Source organism: Drosophila subobscura, chromosome U, assembly GCF_008121235.1.
Source record: "Drosophila subobscura isolate 14011-0131.10 chromosome U, UCBerk_Dsub_1.0, whole genome shotgun sequence".
Taxonomy (NCBI): domain Eukaryota; kingdom Metazoa; phylum Arthropoda; class Insecta; order Diptera; family Drosophilidae; genus Drosophila; species Drosophila subobscura.
The window spans coordinates 19,209,985-19,229,868 of NC_048534.1; the positions used below are offsets into that span (position 1 = coordinate 19,209,985).

At 45.8% G+C, this 19,884-nt stretch overlaps 1 protein-coding gene across 1 annotated transcript; it reads right to left on the bottom strand.

The window, feature by feature from the left end:
• Nucleotides 1-12,559: 12,559 nt before the first annotated feature.
• Nucleotides 12,560-13,166, bottom strand: LOC117900390. Its single transcript, XM_034810743.1, has one exon. It carries the CDS (start codon nt 13,037-13,039, stop codon nt 12,626-12,628), a length of 414 nt encoding a protein of 137 aa, XP_034666634.1. The 5' UTR covers nt 13,040-13,166; the 3' UTR covers nt 12,560-12,625.
• Between the last annotated feature and the right edge of the window lie 6,718 nt (nt 13,167-19,884).

Sequence of the window (19,884 nt, forward strand, 5' to 3'; positions counted from 1 at the left end):
AAAACATGAAAGTCACAGTTGATCTCATCCTGATGATGTTTTCGAAGCTCTATGATCATCAGAACCTTTAGAATATTTTATTTTAGTCAAATAAAACATCCAATTACCCTCACAGAATCAATTTTAAATAGATCGAATGATCATCAAGCTACGAAAGTCACAAGAAAGATCGACTGAAGATCTCTATTCCAGCAAATGATGCTCTAACGAATTTTTCTTCCAGTAAAAACTTCACTGATCACTTCCTTATTTCCTTTTAGCTGCTCCTCCTGCATCCCTTAGCTAATGGACTCCCCTAAGGGTCAAGGGCATTGCGACACAAACAAGCAGAGCAGAAGCAGAGCAGAAGCAGAAGCAGTACAGAGCAGAGCTCTCCACAATCCAAAAAGGATGACTCTGGCGGTGCCCCAAGTTGTAAGTGAGCCACTGGGCAACGACTTCAAAACGAGCGACGACAACAACGATCCGAGGACAGCAGCAGCAGCAGGAGCAGCGGGGGCAGAGCGGTTCCAGAATTCGAATTCAATTAAAAAGCGTTTATTCCGCAATTGCAGCAGCAGCAGCAGGAGCAGGAGCAGCTGGGGAGCAGGGGAGTGCGCTGGGGTAGCGGGGGAAGACCCACGGGGCGTATGAGTGTTGCATAGTTCTCGAAAATTCAATTTGCGCATGCGGCATGCCACACAACTGAGAGCAAGAGAGATGGCTGCGAGACCGCGGCCTGTTTTAAGGCTTGAACTAGTTTTTCATCAACCAAACAGCCACATGGCTCCATGTAGTAAGTGCTGCCCCTGTCCCTGCCCCTCTGCCTACTCCATCTCCTTTCACTCCTTCATCTGCTCCTATTCCCCATGCCCTATCCCCACTCCCTTGCCATCCTCTCGTTGCTGTCCTCTGCCTGCCTTCGCTTTTGGCCTGTGGCCGGACCGGACCATGGCTCCACGCTCCACGCTCCACGTTGCACGGTCCGGTCCGCGACTGCAGCCTCTGCCACATCCACATCCACATCCACGTTCGCCTCTTAAATAAGTTATTATCATTGCTCGCTTTAATTGCTGTAATTGAAAGTGAAAATGTTTGCCTTTTGATTTGTGCCACAGAAAAATGTGTCTAGGTGTCAGTTGGTCCATTTGCTGCCCCAGCGATGCAACAGCCAGCAGACGACCGCACACAGAGAGAGGGGCAACAAGAGACAACGAGAGAGAGAGAGAGAGAGAGAGAAGGAGTTGGGCTCTGTGGCAGCAGGAAAAAGGAAACTTCCATGCGGCAGTAGACAGACAAACGTTGACTCTTTTCCTAAGTGATAAGTTCTTGTGCAGCCATTGATCAGCGATGGCTGAGGGTAATTTTCAGCGAATTTTAGGGGGTATGTGAAAGGGTTTAGAAGATTCTTAGTTAAAGAAAAATATTGATTAAAGATTTGAGATAAGTTTCAGGGACTTTTTTAAGGAAAAACTTTAAACAAAACTTACTGGAAAGATCAGCTGTAAATCCTTTTTTTTTTGGGAAACGATGATCTGCAATAGAATGAGAAAGAGAATATTCTATTTTAAATAAAAGATCTCTGATTTTTGTTCACTTTTTACTGAAAATACCATAACACTCAACTATCACCGGATTTTTACCTTTTTTTCTTCTTATTTCCAACGAAAATCTGACTGAAAATATATTTTGTGTCTTATTTATAATGATTTCTTTAGGAATCTTTGATATTCGACCGGTTTCCCATACAAAATGTGCTCTTAAATCAATGATTAACATTTAAATGTGGAAACAAGGAGTCGAAACATGACAAACTTTGCGCTTACATCCCTTTTCTACAGGGTCAGACGAGGGAAGACAATTTTTTAAACCATTTTGTGTACATTTTTGAGCTACCGATTGTTATGATCCGTTCCGCTTCAAAGTTAAAGGAGTTCTCACATAGTTATACAACAATTATTTTATGCTTAGAAAATCTTGAGAAATGCCCATAGTGCCATGGCAGGCAAAGAATACTCGTACAACTGCCGCTTGGCCAGTGCCACAACATTTTCAGCCATAGAAAGAGATCCTCAGAGCGCGTAGCTTACCGCTGCGTGTGTGGCAATGTTGCTGCTTGTTGTCATTTGCTGTTGCAACAATGTAGCGGCAGCAGCAGCAGCGGCGGCGCTGCAATTTAAATAAGTGACCGTGGAGCCAGCATTGAGCCGCTGAGAAAACAGCGAACATAATTGCCTTTCTAGCACTCGGCAGCCCCTCATTTCCTTTTCGAAACACGAAGGTCAGCGTCAGCGGCGGCAGCGGCAACAATGGTCGATGTTGCAAGCAAGGGTATCGTATCAGGGGCAAGCAGAGCCTTTGGGGCAGCCGCTTACAAGCGCTGCAAATTCCTCTCACTGTCGCCATAATTGTTCTCTCTTCTGCGCTCTCTCCTGCCAGCCAGACCCCTACCCCTCCCCCTCCCTCCTGGAGGCAGGGACATGTTGCAAAAGGCAATTGATTGCTGCCGCCGCGGCAGCCGCCGCTGGCTTTGCTGGCTGTTTAATGAGCCACAGATCGGGGCATCTGCGGCATGCGAGGTGTCTAAATTAGCTGGGAACGCGTTTTCGGCTGTCGCCAGCAATCAAAAGCGGAATATCGTCGCCCTGCGTCTCCCCTCCTTGTAATTAGAGGCAGAGCAAATACCAACAGTATCTGCCACAAAAAAAACAACAACAACAGCAAAAACACAGCCAGAGAGAAACAAATGAACGCTGGGCTGGGGCACGGCACTTGCAGCAGCCGCAGCCGCACGGTAGCACAAATGCAACTCAAACATTTGTCAGCAACTTTGACTCTCAGCTCGCGATGCGGCAGGCAGGCAGGCAACTTGGAGTCGATTTCTGCTGTAAATAATAACCAGGCAGGCAGACAAGAGTTGCTGGAAACGACTAGGAGCTGCCCATTGGATGAGCAGAGGAAAGCTTTTATGCCTTTTACCTGCAAAAATCCACACAAAATAGTTAAAAATCTTAGAAAATGTAATGGGAAAAGTGTTGTTTCTCATTATAAATATTTTATTTGTTATCCTTTAACTATTACTAATATTTACATATTTTTGGGAACTTTTCTATATATTATTCGAGCTGAAATTCAGTTGCTCTAACGTTAAATCATTCTCCATAAGACTCTTCCGTCTACCGTTTACTTTTAACTTAATTTTTGCTCTTTCTGCAGCAAAGTTCTGAAAGTTTTTCAATCATAAAATAAGGATTTTTACCATAAGAAAAGATGGAAACTTTTTTCATACATGACACTGCAAAGTCCGACTGATTTCAGTCAACTTTGAAAGCGGCAAAACTTTAAAAATACTCAGAATACAATTTTAAAGCAATTTAAATCAATTTTAAAACCTTTAAAAATCCTCTGACTCAAATTTTAAATCATACAAAAATGCCTTCTATCATCTACCATCCACCCATCATACCCCTTCGTTTTTGAATACTGGGTATTCAAATCGGTAGCAATTGCAATTGTTTTGTTGAATGTTGAATGTTCTTTTTGCTGAACAAAAGGGATTCTGCGGACTCTGGTGGCCATGGCCATGGTGCAACATGTTGATCACTGATATCTGCTGCACGATTTGCAGCCACAGCAGTCCCTAGCAAACGGACCAACAGGTAGACCAAAGCCAGAGCCCCATCCAGATCTACAGCTCCCAGTGCCAGCTCCCAGATCCCTCTCCCCCCCCCTCCAATTGCAACTTTTTCTGTTGGTTTTTGTTGATCTGGCAACTTCATTATTTGACAGCGCACGACTTTGATATGGAACCGAGAATCGAGTGGTGCTGCTGCCACGGGGAGGGGCAGGCACGGCGACAACGTTTTTTTTTCCGTTTGTATTTGGTCAACAGAAAATCAGCGAGCAAAACAGCAGAGAACAGCAGAAACGGAATATTGTTGTAATCAATTTTACAAGTTTTTATTGATGGCCGGGACCAGCCACAACGCCGCATGTGGCACACTGTTTTTGGGCTTAGACTTCGTTTTGCTGCCGTCGCTGTGTGCTCTCTGGAGTGCACAGAGTGCCTGGCGATGGCGATTGCAATCCAATCGATTGAGCGGCTACGTGGCTACGTGGCTGTTTGCTAGGAATTGGGCAAGCGGTGTCCTTGAGGCGACCCACAAAAAAAAGGAAAGGAGAGGAGTGAGGGAGAGATCTATGGGAGCGTTGGAGTGGCACAAAATCTGCCTGGGAATACTCAAATCAAACTCATAAAATCCCAAGAATTTCGTTTACAAGCTACAATCGAAGAACCATCTCAAATTCCTTAAGCCAAAAGCAAAACCCACAACTTTGAGGTACGCCCAACAATGCACAACTTCCTGTGCCACACGTGCAGCAACTTGGAGCTGGAGCTGGAGCTGGAGCTGGAGCTGGTGCAGAGCTGCCCATCAAATCAGAGCAATCATATTGAAAGAGACAAAGCATCCGTCGAGAATTCTCACGTTTGTCGCCCAAGTACAGAACGTTGCTTCCGCTCTCATTGCCAGATCGAAGCAGACAGCAGCATCTTCGTTCAATAATAATTATTATTAACACCAAAAGCAGCAGCGACAAAAAGTGTCCGTCTGTCTGTCCGTTTGTCCGCTTGTCTGTCCGCTGCAATCAATCAAAAAGGTGCGCTCCAGATCCGCGCGCGTAGATCTTTCTTTGAAGATCTGTGTGGTGAAGCTCTGATGGGGATTTGCCAGTGGCTGTGTGTGACTCTGTGCCACTGCCACTGCCACTGCCGATTATGAGATGATTGCTTAAGATGACAACGAGCAGGCTGAGGAGACACAGAGAGAGTCCTACTACTACTCCAGAGGAATGCCCCAATGCCACAGACGAGTGGCAGCAATAAAAATGACGTTCCAGATTATTGCACAGACACAGAGGAGTAGTCTCCAGACGTGCCACATCTCCCATGGATGCTTACGCGCTCTTCAAGTTCCGCACATAGTTGCTGTCATTATTAAAGACATTTTCAACTACATTCTAGAGGGTACTTAATTTGCCTCGAAACAAGAGGGCCAGCAAACAGCAACCAGCAAGCAGCAACCTGTGGCATGCCACCTCACACGAGCTGATTGGATTGCCAGGGCTTTGTGTCATCGTCACAGGCACAACGCATGGGACGCTGATTACGCTGATCTGATCCTTTTGGGTGCACTCAGCAAAAGGTGGAGACAATGCATAAGTAGGAGTAAGTGGAAGCAGCAGATGGATGGTCGCAGAGGCTGTGGCGGTGGGGGCATGAAAAAATTGATGAGTTAATTAACGCGCATCGCCAGCATTCCGTTCGACTAATAACCAACTTGTAGACAACAACAGCAAATGGATGGATGGCTAGATGGTTGGTTGGTTGGTTGGTTGTAGTAGATACAGCGGAGATGCGAAATGCTGCCATGGAGTTTGCAGCCATATTTATGAGCATGAGGCTCTTTCGTTCAGTTGTCGATCTGGCACTTCAATGTCAGTTGTTCATCATCATCATCTTTGGGCGAAGAGAGTGGAGGATGCCATCATCATCATCAGTATCATCATCGAAAGACGCGCAAGATAGACAACAGAGACAGCAGCGACAGCCAGCAACCAGCAACCAGCAACCAGCAACCAGAGAGGTGTATCATGGACTGCTGCAATGCGTTCTTTAATTGAGTTTTGCGTTGCAACTGCCTCGGACTCGGACTTGGACTTGGACTCGTACTCTTTATGGCCATGCCATGGCCACATCATGGGGTAGGCAGGCAGGCAGCATCACCAGTAGCTGGCAGCAACATTGCCAGTGGCATCCACATTGCCACAGCAAACCGGCAGCAACGTGGCATATTATCACACAACCATTAAATATGATGAAGACTGCCAAAGCGATGCAATGCAATGCCGATGTGCGATCCGATGCATGAGGACTGATTCCGGGCCATAGAGATGGACACGTCACGTGAGCGTGAGTGAACGACAGGAGTCGTGACTGCAGCTGTTAGCTTTGATTCGTGCTAAAATGTATTTATTTTTAACGTTACGAATTCCTTACGATTTCTTTTATATTTTCAAGAAAATGTCGCAAAATTGTATGTATTTTGACAGCTTTTTCTATAATTATTCTTCGATTATGGTGGTTTTTTCTTTATTTTAACTACTCCTAAAATGTAGCCAGATGTATTAACATTTTAACATTTAAGGCTTCCGGTAAGTTCTGCTACCATTCTCAAATTTATGAACTTCTTAGGCTACTATGACTTTTAGAATATTTATGAAATATTTCTTTTACATTTTACTGTAACAAATTTCATTGACTTGATTATCCATTCTATTTTTGTGCATTTTATTGCAAAATTCGCACCATAATCATTCTTTTATCGTAGAGATTTTTAGTCTTTATATAGATAATACCTTTATGATTCTTACTCCCAAATTTTAGCCAGATGCTATACAACATTTGCTTGGCGATAGTTGAAAGTTTTGATCGCTCAATTATAAAAAGTTTACTGAACCCACAGACATGCTCCCAAATTTAAGATGGATTGCTGAATGCTTAATACCACTTCCATAGATATATTTCTATTAGAAATTCGACTAAAACTTTTCCCAACTTGAACCATTCCCAGTGCACTCTCCCATCTCTAGTCCTTCCCCCTCGCTCACCTTTCTTCAGGGGCTGCTGTCGTCGGGTTTACGCATTTATGACGCATTTTCTCATCGCAGATTCACTGGCAATCTATCGACATGGCTATGGGGGCTCTGCCACTGACTCTGAATCTCACTTGGAATCGGAATCGGAATCTGGCTCGCGGCGGCCCCCACTGGAGGGGCTGAGCAAAGTCTCAACGCTGCTCCCTGGGGCCATTACGCATACTTTGAGCTTTGGAGTTGATTTTCTCATTTCTCATTTGGAGGAGGTTGCACTCTAGATGTTTTCTAGCCACAGATGCCACAGCCGCTTGCTCGCTCGATGGCTGGCTGCCTGATCATTATCAATGATCTGGTGGCCAGCGTCATCGTCATCGCCATCTCCATCTCCTGCTCGGTGGCATGCAACATTCTGTTGCATTCCCATTGCAACGTTGTGACTGACACAATGCCAGCAGGTCCAGCAAGTGGTCCAAAATGCAACCTCTGCCACCTCTGTACTCCTCCAACGCTCCGCCCTGCTCCTCTCTCGCGCTGCGGGATCATTGACTATTGACCGCGCTGATTGATTACTTTGTTGCTGTGGCACGTTGCAATTTATTGGCCCTCGCTGCAGCAGCTTCTCTTTGGCTTCTCTTTGGCTTTCGATGATTAAAAATGCTTTTGTGTAAATTATTAGCTGCAAATTCACTCTCAAAGTCATTTGTTGTTGCCGTGTTGTCGCTCATAATTCTCGCCTTGAGGTTGGCCACAGAGGCAGAGGCTCCAGCGTTGCCCCATCCTCGCTCGCTCTCTCTCTCTCTCTCTCTCTCTCGCTCATCCGATCCTCATCATCATCAATTGCGTTTCGGTGTGAAAATGATGTATGTGGCTCTGCGGTTGGTTCATTGGGATAGGAGCATGGAGGATACCATACCATAGATACCAAAACCACTCTGTTGGCAGGCTCTGGGCACAGGTTCGGTTTCTGGCATCGCGTCTAGCCTTTGACTTTGTCTGCTGCGCCTCGAAAATTGTCGGCGGCGGTTGCTTTTGAGCGCATAAACAAAAGCGCAGCCACCTCTTGCTGCTGCTCCTAGTCCTACTGCAGCTTCGTTACCTTTTCGCTTGGTGCGGATCCTAAATTTACTTAATATTTCCATTTGCTTGTTTGATAGAATTTATGCCCGCATTCGGGAATCTTCGAGGGGCAGAGGGGCAGTCAGCATTCCATTCTACTGCTGCCTGGCCTCCATGACAATGACATCGAATGCGACGTAACAATATTTATTGACATTTACCGCGAGAGTAAGAAAACAAGCAAAAAACACACAGAGCGGCCCCTCAGAATGCAGCGACATTGCGACCAAAAGAATACCCACTGAAAACACACACTACATGTGGGGAAGAGAGGAGCGTAATGAGGAAAAGAATACAAACAGCAAAAATAATCAGAAGCATAATGACACCAACAACAAAATTCACTATTTTTCTGTTTACACAAACTTTACGCTAGCTTTACGCTTGCCTGCGGGCTCTCGCTTGCATTTGAGAGCGTAAAATTCTAAAAATAGATTACGCTCTGTGCGTGTGCTGTGTGTGTGTGTGCACTGCAGACGATTTCGGCTCTCTACTCATCAACGCATCAACGCATCGCTCGTAAGCAATCAAAACCGCAGTGCAAAGTCCAGTCCCTTTTACCGTTAGGTCAATCGGTCTGCATTTCATTCTCTGTTGTTCTGAATGTACAACTGCGAGACCCAAAGAATGACCCAAGAGCAGGTAGGCAATTAAGTAGACAGAGAGAAGCTCACTTCGCTTTCAATTTTTAGTCTCTCACATTTCTTATTGAAACTGAAATCAACAACTAAAATAAATACTTATTTATTTACATTAATATTTATTTTATATACCCACTCAAAAAAGGGTTAATATAATTTCTACTAAAATGCATCAACAATGTTTCATTATTCCATGCTTATTCACCATTCTATTTCGAAATTATTCCTAGCGCTATGGATAAAATAAATTTCTGTTGCCTTCCTTCCTTCTGGCAACACTGGACATACCCCGTTTCTGGGGCAAACAGCATCAGTAGCCGCAAGAGATACTACTGCAACATGTTGTGGCTTCTGTTGCTCCTTCCCACTCCCTTCCTCCCCACCTCTTGCTGCTGCTCTTCCTCTCGTTACCTGCTTTAACTGTCAGTTATCATTCACTCAACATTCAACAAAGAAACATTCGAATCTCTTGCTCGAAATTCAATTCCCATCCTGCAATGTCCATTCCCCCTGATGCAAATTGTGGCTGCCGCTGTCTCTGCCTCTGCCTTCCCCTCCTGTTGCCTGCCTCTGCAGCCCCCGCTGCTCTGCGGGTGAGTTATGGCAGCGGTTGCCGCTTAGACAGGATGTGTCTCTCTTTCAAGGCCTGCCCACTACCCAACCACCACCCCCCCAAACCCCCAATTAAGAGTGGACATCGACACCTCCTTGCAACGACATCATTGCCTTTCTCTTTCCCACACACACTCAAACACACCTGCAACAAGCAGCAGCAGCAGCAAATTTGAAATGAAATATTTTCGATTCTGCTGTCAACATGAGTTTTGTTGACAACACATTAGCAACTGTTGCTGTTGCTGTGGCAGCCGTAGTGTGGCTCTCCGCTCTGTTGCCAGCCAGCAACATGTTGCCGCCGTTTGTGGCGACATCGAGCATTGGGGACGACGTTGGACGTTGCGCATGCGCCGCACGATTTGCAATTTGCAGCTAATTGAACGCGTGCGCAGGCGCAGTTTGTTGTCGACTCTCACGCTTCTCATACTCCCCGCCAACCCCGCGCCAACTCCACTCCACACCTTCCTAACTCTGTTCAGCTCCTCGCGCTCTCCCTGTTCTCCCGCTCTCTTATTCCCGCCATAGAGCAAGCGCCGTTTTTTCTGCTACTCTGTGTGCAGTGGGTGTGATGATTTGGTAAACAAAGAAACAGAAAATGTCTCCAGAGTCATGGGTAATATTTTCATTCTACGATTTACAGCCGTTACCATACAGCCCTCCATTTCTATCAATTTTCACAGGAATTCCAATAAAATATATCTCTGTTTTCCACATTTTACACCTAAGTTATAGGGCATTAAGCAGTCGTTGCCCAACCCTAAGCTCGCCCGTGTCTCGTTCAGTTAGAAAAGTGCCTGGCGACAAATGGAGAACGACATGGAAAAGCCTCCTCATGCGTGGTGTAACCTGAAACTGGAACCGACTCCCCAAGTGCCCAGTCTCCAAGTCCGCGCCTGCATCTGAATTCGAGACTCAGCCTGAGCCTGGGACTCGCTTTGGCTTTGCCTATGAATCGGAGCTTATTTCGATTTGAATTCAATGAATTTCGACAGCGACTCAGCCAGCACAGCCAGCAGCAAGCCGCAACTCGAGAGCAAGTTGCTGCTGCGGCTGCAGCTTCTATTAATGGTGGTGACAACTGCAACAGCAGCAGCAGCAGCAAGCACTGCCCCGAAAACAGTGGGTGGTGGCACAGCCTATGGAAGTGGACTGTGTGACAGACGAGGTATTAATATTCTGGCAGTTTCTTAGATTTTTTCAGAATTTTTCCACACAACAAAAACTCAGAATTCTTCAAAAAATATTTTAAAAATTGCCAAAATTGTTATCTTTAGTATTTTATATTAAAAATAATATGTGTTTAATTTTATATAATTTCTCCAACTGATCTGAATGTGTTTTGGATAGAATTAAACCAAAATCTCTGCTCTCTGAGCTCTGAGCTCCTTGAGCTTAAGGGCATTCCATCACCAACTGCAAATGCCCAACAATTAGCCAACTGCTCCTACAAATAAGACACAACAAATCATTCCCACACTTCGTCAATTATTCTATATTTCCCCTAAATAACCTCTCAAACTTCTCCATCATCTAACACACTCTCTCTCCCTCAACCTTTAAGTTCTCCTTGTTATCCATGAATTGTGTGACAGCAGGTCCACCGTCCCCCCGATATTGTATCTATGCACTCATATATCTATTCTGCGAGTGTCTGCCGTTCGACTATGTGGCTCTTGGTTTATTTATTTCTTTTTTTTGTCAAATGCCGCCTGCGGTGTTTCCATGTTGCTTCTGTTTCTGTTTTGGGGTCTTGGACTCCAATTCCGATTTCTACCTTCCTCCCACCCGCCTTGCCTTCTGGTTGGGGGGGGTGCCGAGTGCACTGCACTTGTCCAGCGTCCGAGCTTTGTCTGCTGTGTCTTTGGCCCCTTTTCATGGTGCTTTTCGCTTGGTACCCCAATCTGCAATATGTTTATGCATTTCTTGCGGTCGCTTTGGCGGCCCAACAATGGCTTCTAGCCTTTTTTGCCTCTGGAATGTGGCTCCATTAAATTGTGCAGCCTAATACACGATTTGTTGCTGCACCACAGCTGTTTGTTGTTGTTGTCTGCTGTTGTTGTTGCCTGCCGTTTTGTTTGTTGTCGCTGTTGATTAGCAATTTAATTGATTTGTAGGCAACAATTTGTCTGCCAGTACAGCGGCAGCAGCCGGTTTCCCCACAAATGCCTCATAAAATATTCATATCTCAAGATGTTGTTGGGGGTGTTTGTTCTCGTATATCCAAGCCACAAACTCATGCAAATCTCTGTGCAAAAAAAACATGGCGGCACGACACAGAGGGAGAGAGGGAGACAGCAAGTTGAAGCCATGCAACAGGTGTGCAGGCGGCCCTTTTGGTCAGTCACAAGTCAGGTGTAGGAAAAGGTGAGGCTGCTGCAGGTATTAATAGCAATTTTCAGGCTTTTAGCGGCGGAATTCTATTTTTCTATATTTTTTTGCGAGTATCCTGATGTTTCCTTCTGCATTTAAAATTATTTTTGCTGCATTCCCGCACTCCTGGCACACCGCAACGCACCCCTTTACGGCTCTTCTCTCTCTGTCTCTTTCCTCAATTCTCTTTGCTTTTTGCTTCGTTTTTGTGCGCTTTTGCTGCTCATCTGGCTGACTGGCTGGCTGGCTGGCAGCCGTCTGCTGGTTATTAGCCACACATTCAACAGCTACACCCATTTAATTAGAGGCCTTCTGCTTCACACACACTCTCCTCGTTGACGTTGGGCATGCCACAGGGCAGCCATTTTGCTTTGCTGCTGCATTGCTACGGCTGCTCTTCTTCCTGGGTATAATCTTTCCGCTGCTTTTGCCTTTGTTCTTCTCTTTGTGGGTGGAGCAATACTTTCTTTCTTTCTAGTGAAATCTCAATTCCGATTTGACTAAACTTTTTTTTTATCGCTGAATGTGAATGGGAGCCACAACCCCTTGCCAGTGTCCGTGTTCCCATTCCCGTTGCAGTTCCCGTTTGCTGCTTATTAGCCACCGCCGTTGCTGACGCCGCGCTTTGCTTTTGCTTCGCTTCGACTGCAGGTGGCCGGCCGCCATTTGGGCCATGATTTATGCAGTGGCAAGGCATTAGAAAGGTCGTTCTCGCTCGCAGTTGCAGTTGCAGTTGTCGTCGCTTGTCGTCGTCCGTCGTAATCCAATGGCCGTGACCAAAGAGTAGGAGGCGATCCGCAATCCAACGACTCTGACTGCGACTGGTGAGGATTACAGAGCCAAAAACCCATTTGCACAGTCTGCTCAGCGTCGCTCAGGCCTCAGCGATGTCTTAATTAGGTTTTCGCCTGAAAAAAGTGTCGAAAAAATGCACAGACCACGCCCACACACTCCGCTGACCCACTAATGTTGCTGCACTCTGTGGCTTTTGTTAGTCATGCCCCAATTTGTGGCGCATTTCTTGGCGAGGATTATAAATGGCAAGACATTTGTCTTGGCCACGTTAATGTGCGTCTCCCTTTCGGCCAAAAAAAAAGAGAACATCTTCATTAGGCCGAGAAATTCCTGGAAGAAAGTACAGTTGTGCCTACGCAAAAGTCAGACACTGACACACTCCCGAGGCGGCTTTGGGGGCAAAGTTTTAGTTGGTGTAAAAAAAGTTTATAAAATTGTTAAGTCTAAAAATCTTAATCTAAGGTTGAGTCGGGTGTGGCAGTCGCTGCTGCGGCAGCTCGTCGTTGTTTTAGCTCCTGCTGATGCTTGATTGTCACCTCCAGAAACTGCAAATACTCCTCGTCAATGGGTGTCGCCTCCTCCTCCGCCTCGGAAGCGGAGCTCTCCTCCAGTTGCTCCTGCTGCTGCGTAGGTTGTGCCTGGCAGAGACGCTGCACCTGCATGTGGTGCCACTGGAAGAGCCGCCGGTACGTGTTGCTCCACATCTCAGCTGTTGTGGTGCCCTGTGCAATGTCTCCGCTCATGATTGATGACGCCGCTTGTCGGGCCGCAGCTTCTTTCTGTTTTTGCTTGCGTCCGCGTCGGCTGCGCTGGCTGCTCCTTGAACGGCTTCTATTCCTCACCATCTCCAGGCGCACCTCCTGCATGTGCGCTGTGTCGTTTCGTTAATCCTGCCAAGGCATTCGTGCACACAAATTTTATTTATATTTTCCGACAAACAAACAAGCAAAGCAAAACAATATTAAACAGCGCTGCCAGAGAGCAGACGGGAACAGCTGACGTTTAAGGCGTTGCCACAGAGAGGCAACGGCAAACGAATGGCAAAGCAAAACACAGATGGCGCAGCGCAAGCTATTGAGAGCAGAAATTTAACAATAGAGGGCGCCACCGTGACAATGTAGAGAAACTAAATTCAGATGGAAAAATGTTATGAGCTAACAGTCAGCTGCCCGTTCCAACAGTGAACTGTTAACGACGAGCGGCTACAGACTGTTACCCTGGGCTGTTAGCAGCGCGAGCACAGAATCTTACACTGTGCGTTAACAGCGCTGTTGCCTCGCTAGCGCCGCCAGGATTTTTGGCAGTTTCAGAAGCTTGAACGGCAATTGCAGGAACTAAGACGTAAATTTTGTGAAGTTTTGCGGCAGATTCAGCAAATAGGACTGGGTGGACGGGAGAGTTTAAGTTTGGGAGAATTTTGAGGAGAAACTTTTTTAGAAGCCATCGACAGTTTGATCAGCCATGAAGCGTTCTGAATTTTCCTTAAAATATTAATTAATATTGTCATATTTCATGGAAATGGCCTCCAATCAATCCCAATGTTCACATCAATACCTTTTCCAGCGACCATCGCTATATGCCTCAATGACTTCAATTTACTTTTGCTGCTTTCCGTGCACTTCTGCACCCCTCTCACTTGGCAAAAGGGCAAACTCCAAATCCAAAGCCAAAGCCAATCCCTGCCAGAACCGGAGCTAGAGCCAAAGGCAGTGGCAGAGTCCATCCAGCCAACGTGCATCAAAACGTTTTGTTTTTCTTGCAAATTCAAATCCCGTGCTTATAAATTTCGGTCGATCGGTCTCAAAGGAGCAAAAGGCGTAGGAGGTTGGGTATGGCCTTTGCCGCTGCCGCAGGGCCTGAAAACTGGACTAAGGATTAGGGCGGATCAATTTGGTTTGTGGTGCGAATGCAAATTGGCCAACGGTACGGTTTAAATGAGGCTCAACAAAAGGCGGAAGCAGTGCATGAGTGCATCCTGCTGTGCCGGAACAACAAATGAACAAGGAAGGACATCAATGCACCAGAGAGAAGAGAGAAGAGTAGCGGAGGAGGGAGGATCGATAGCTGTCATTTACCTGCATGGAAAAATTTGGTTTACACCTTTTTGGGCCAATATGTTCATAAAACAATTTAGAGATTTACAAGGGGATCAACTTGAATGTGGTGCAGCGGCAGCAGGACACACGCTTCTGTATCTCCTGCTGCTGCATCTTTGCATCTCCATTCTGTAGCTGTATCTTTCGCTCTGTCCTCTGCTCTCTTGCCCTCCCAGTGGGTGTGTTTGTATTGCGGTTTAAGTGAGACGCAAAAAAGGCGCGTGCTTATGGATATCATCATCATCATCATCATCCACAATCCTCAATCCTCCCACCACCCCTCAGAGTGGGAGTGGGAGAGCACTTCACATGTGTTTTCTTTGGTTTCGAGCAGGGGTGGGAGGGGATTGGCTCGCATTTTCATTTTCGATAAAGTAATATGCGCTCTCTGATGTAATATGAAAAATATCCTACGGCCAGGATTTGCACGCACTTATTCCCTTTTAATGGACTTGGACACACAGCCTCGGATTTATTTTTGCATATTCTTTTTTTGCTGCGTGTTGTGTGTACCCAAAAAACAGGTTTTCATTCTTGATATGGGAAGTACTTTGTTTTGGTGGAGCTTCAGCTTTCATTTCAGTCCACCAAGAGGCCAACCACCAAGATCTTTCTCGAACAAGATGATTTTTGGGATCACTTCTTTGAGAAGTTTGTACCAAAATGGTCAGATTACCATATAAAACTAGACAAATAAATCAAGTGGCTATAATTTAAATGATAACTTGGAAAATACCAGATAATACTGAAAATAATACCAGAAAATACTAGAATAATCACATAAATTCGAAATCTATTTTTAGATTTACAGAAAAAGAAATAATTCTGGAAAAAGATTTGAAAAAAATGCAGAAAAATACTAGAAAACACTTGTTAAAATACCAGAAAAATACCAAAACTAGGGAAAACCCTTACGCTAATGATAATATAATAATTTGGGTACTTTTAATCTCCCATTCAATCATTTAGATATCCGAAAAGTATACTAAAACGAAAGCAGAACCCATGTGAATGTCTCCAAGAGCTTCCTTTAGAAGCAGCTCTACCTTTTGGCAGAGTTTCTCCATCTCTTTGGTACCACTGCTGAATCCCAATACTCAATCCCAGTAACCCAGAAGAACCGCCTCGCACCACAGGGCGCAGCTGAATTGGTCCTCACTTGAGCGACATTAGAGACAATTTGCATTTTGCAGAAGATGCAAATGGATCGTGGACACACAACGACAATCAGTCGAAGTGCAGGTACAGCGCACCGCCCGCTCGCAGCGGCATCTCCGCGTGGGATTATAATTCTTAAGCACCGGGATCAGGGCAAAGCAAAGCAAAGCCCTTCTGCGGCGGGAAAAGGGTGCACGGAAAAGGACAAAAGACCTAAGGATGGGCTGCGGGCAGGGGATGCAGGAGGCAGGAGGCAGGACAAGTTAGTAACTCTCATTACTTTAAATGGATTTCAATTAAGTTGCAAATTGATCACGAAAACAATTGAGTCCCGTCGAGGCGTTTGAGTGGGTGCTTTGGCTCTGGCCCAAAAAGGGATGAGAACTATCGCTGAAGGAGGTTGAGGTTGAGGTTCGGGTTGAGGTCCTAAGCTGAACAAAAGGGCTGTATGCTGGCTGCCTGCTGCCGTTGATCCTGCTGCTGCTTGTCGCTTTTTGGTGGCTGCTTTTGCTGCTGCTTCTGCTGCTCTTTCCCATTCATCTGCTGCTCGGGATTCCATCTGTAAGCGATACGCCCGCGAGTGGCAGCTGCCGCTGCCCCGCTCGCTTGCTCCACTTCTCCCAATGACTGGCAGTTTTCCCAGTGGCAGCCAAGTGGCATGGGTCCTGCCGCTGACAGGATAACGAGATTTTTCAAGTGGCCCTCCACTTCACACCCTTTTTGGATGCGTGATACGCGGCGTTGCAGGGGAGGGCAGACCGCAAATCAATCTAAATCCAGATACAAGTTCTAGATTCTGCTGCCACTGCCACGTCCTTTGGGCTGTCCTGCTGCTGCATGGCTTCTGCAAAGTCTTAGCAGATTTCTCTCGCAATTAGTTGGCAGGAAATGCCAATGGAAAATGCGGCGTAAAAAACGATTTTCCAAGAGCTTGCACACGCACAGAAGGCTCGCAAAGGATCACAGAGGATCACAGGTTGCAAAAGAAATATTTAAAAGATCGCAAGGATCGTGAGGATCACAGGTCCCTCTCAGAGTCGAAGCAATCAAATGCGCATCAGCAATCATCGGCAAAAAGAGAGTAAGAGAGAGAGAGAGAGACAGAGAATGATCTCTGGCGAGGCGTGTGAAGAGCAGCAAAAAAGGACATTGGAGGAGTGGGGGGGGCTGGTGCTGGCTTTCTTCTGTTTTGCCATACAACATGGCTTATCCCCGGCTGAGCCTTGTTGCAACGATTTGTTGCAATGGTCAATTGAATGGCGGGGCAGAAGCGATCAACACAACAAAATCAGGAGAACCAGCTACCAGGGCAGGACCTTTGTTTAGGCTGTGTTTTTTAGGTGCATGGAACACGGGGATAACAGCAGAGAACATACACAGAGAGAGAGGGAGAAGAGAACAACAAATAGAGCCACACACGAGGCAGCAGCAGCAGCAGCAGCAGAGACTTGGCAAGGAGCTGCTGCTGCCTCCCTTCTGTATCCCTTTACATTCCTGGGGCATGCCCTGCCTTCCCTACAAACAACAATCCTTTCATTACTCGCCTGTTTCTCTCTCGTGTTTGTTTGCCAATTTGTGTTTGGCTTTGTCTGAGAGGTGACGGAAAATGTCGAAACAAGAGGGAAACAGAAAACAGCAGCGGCAGCAGCAGCAGGACTCCACAGAGGTCCCGGGCATTGCCTTGATTCTGATTTGTGAGATTTGTCAAGAAAGAGTTACAGCAAACAGCAGGCCAGAAAAGGACACGAAAACAAGCGTAGAAAAAACAGAGACAGAGAGAAAGCAAAGGCAGAGGATAGAGCAAGAAAATAGCACCAAAAGAGACAGCGAAATCAGAGAGCAGGAGAGCCAGTCTGCATCTCGTTGCTCCTTCTAATTAATTGAGTCGAAGTAATTTTCGGTAAAGGAGGCCAAAAGTTGTGTCCTTTTCTTTTTGTTTTCCCTTCCATTGCCACTCGACAAATATTTGGGCAAGTCTTGCTGCTGCTGCTGCCACACAAAACATCCCTCGGGGCACATAATTTAAATTTTTAATTACGCATCAAATCAACACGCAAAAATTATGACAGGCACTGCACACCCCCAACAACAACCCAACCCAAAATGAGAAACTTCCCATGAAAAAACCACACAAACCGGAGCCAGCACATGCTGAAAGATGTTTCCCATTAAGTGCCGCCCTTTGTGCCCCGTGTAGCCATTGTTGCATGGACATGGCGGTGGGTTTACAATGCGAACTTTGGTTTTGAAATGGATCAATTTGGAATGATACGTGGAGTACGTTTACAATTGAAATGGAATGATGCACATAATTTTATGCAATGAACTAGAGATAGTCTCTAGGCCACTTGGCATCTATGGAGGCAAGAGTCTTGACTCAATCTTTGGAATAATTTACAGATTATATTAATATTTATACTTGCACAAAGCTCGCATTGTGCTTACCTCAAAAATTATAGATTATGTCGCTCGTTATACAGGGAAAAGATTTCTCAAATCGGGGGCAATATTCGTACACATTGAAGTTTAATTCCTATAATTCCAACTATGAAGATTTGTATGTAGGTTTTAATGAATTTTAAATGTTTAAAACTTACCACTTTAGCGCTTGCCTTGGTGACATGATTATTCTCCGAATCATTAATGCACAAATTATGGACTTCATGGCACACATCTATGGAGAAACAAAATATAAAATTACTTCAAGAGTTAAAAATTAAAACTGGGAATAATTGGAGCTCAAAAATGGATTAAAACGATCGAAAAACTATTACAAATTTGTAAAATATTTGCTAGAATTTAGTCTAAGAAGTTTTCAAGAACATTTTAAAGTGTTCTTAGCTTCAAGATCGATGCCAAACTGTCTCGAAAATGGAGAAAATATACTCAGAATCTCAGATTTCCATTCAAATTTCACTCATTCGGAGATCTAACATCACAAATGAATCTTGCATCTTTTGAAGCATAATTTAACATCATAATCAGTCCATTTTCTTATACAAATTTTCGCTTGTGGCTCTCCGTTCTGTCCCTGAATGTTTTCTCACTTTTGTGTGCGTTTCGTGTTTTGATCTGTCATGTTTTATGAAGCTGGGAGCTCCTCTTTTTCAAAGGTAATCCTGAGTTCTGGCATCCTGGAATCCTCTGCCTCAATAGCCCTTGCTCAAATACAGCGAGAAAGAAAGAAAGAGAGCGAAATGCTGACCAAAGTGTGGCGTTGTTTACGCAAATATAAGCCCAGGGGAGAATTATCAGACATACAGATTTCAGCAGGGGATTCGAATGCAGAGATGTGGAAAAGTGCAGCTGCTGCGCAAGAGATTTCGCTCTCTCTCTCTCTACCTCTCTCTCGCTGCTGCTCTCCCTCTCCCTCTTTATGTAGAGCCTCTCTCACTCCCCTGTTTTTTGATCGTTTTTGGTCGACCATTTTGGTATTTGGCCCTCACGCCCCGCTTCCCATCCACCGTCATTCATCCATCGGTTTTATTGCACCTTTTGTTCGTGTCCTCCCTCCCTCTCTCTCTCTCGCACTCTCGTGCCATCTCTTTCTGTGCCTCGTAATCGAAGCAATTTGCACGCTTTACGCATATCGCCAGATTAAACTTATCCCCGAATCCCTGGGCATATCCCTGGAATCCTCGTCGAATCCCTGATCCCCTGACATGATCCCTTGATGCTTGCTTGCTGGCTGCGACGTTCTCCGCTGTTCACTGCCACAAAATGAGGCAACATTGTGCCGCCGCGGCATAAAACGATATTTGGATTAAACATCTAATTGAGGATTCAGCAGCGGCAGCAGCAGCAGCAGCCAGAAACCGGTGTGACCATGCGATCTGCCGCCTTTCAGGGGGTTGCTGCTGGCGAGGATTACCACCGTGGATGGTGTACGTTGAATGCCACATGCCTTGCCCCGCGGCTTCATTAACATATCAATGTCAGTGGCAGGCTCGACTCCAGCTTCCGCCCATGGAATCCTTGAATCCCAATCTGATTTCTGGGTTCCGGGATTCCGGGATTCCGGGAGCTGATTTCTGATTTCGATTTCTGGCTTCTTGTGGAAATTCGCTTAAATTTTTAACAAGACAAATACCCAAAGCACATGCCGCATGCCACACCCCCGCAGTCCCCCCCCCCTCCACTACTGCTTCTCTAGGAAGCAAGCAGAAAGAGAGGGCAACAAAAGAGAGAGAGGGAGCGAGAGAGAGAGCAAAAGCAAAGGAAAAGGAAACTTTTCTAATTTTGCACAACTGTGGAAAATGTGGCCGCAGGGCGTGGAATGAATTGCGGTGGCGAGAGAAAATCGTGTGGCACAGAGCAAGAATCGAAATAAAAATCGACAACGACAAAAATGGGAAGAAAAAGTTGAAGAGCTCCTCCTGCCCCTGCCCCTTCCCTCCTTGCCCTTGTGGTTCAAATGGAAAAGTAGAAAAACCTTTTATTCCACAATGTTTGCTTAG

Bases quoted from the DNA above. Each gene is read 5' to 3' on its own strand.
- LOC117900390 (XM_034810743.1), bottom strand. From the start codon at position 13,039: ATGCAGGAGGTGCGCCTGGAGATGGTGAGGAATAGAAGCCGTTCAAGG.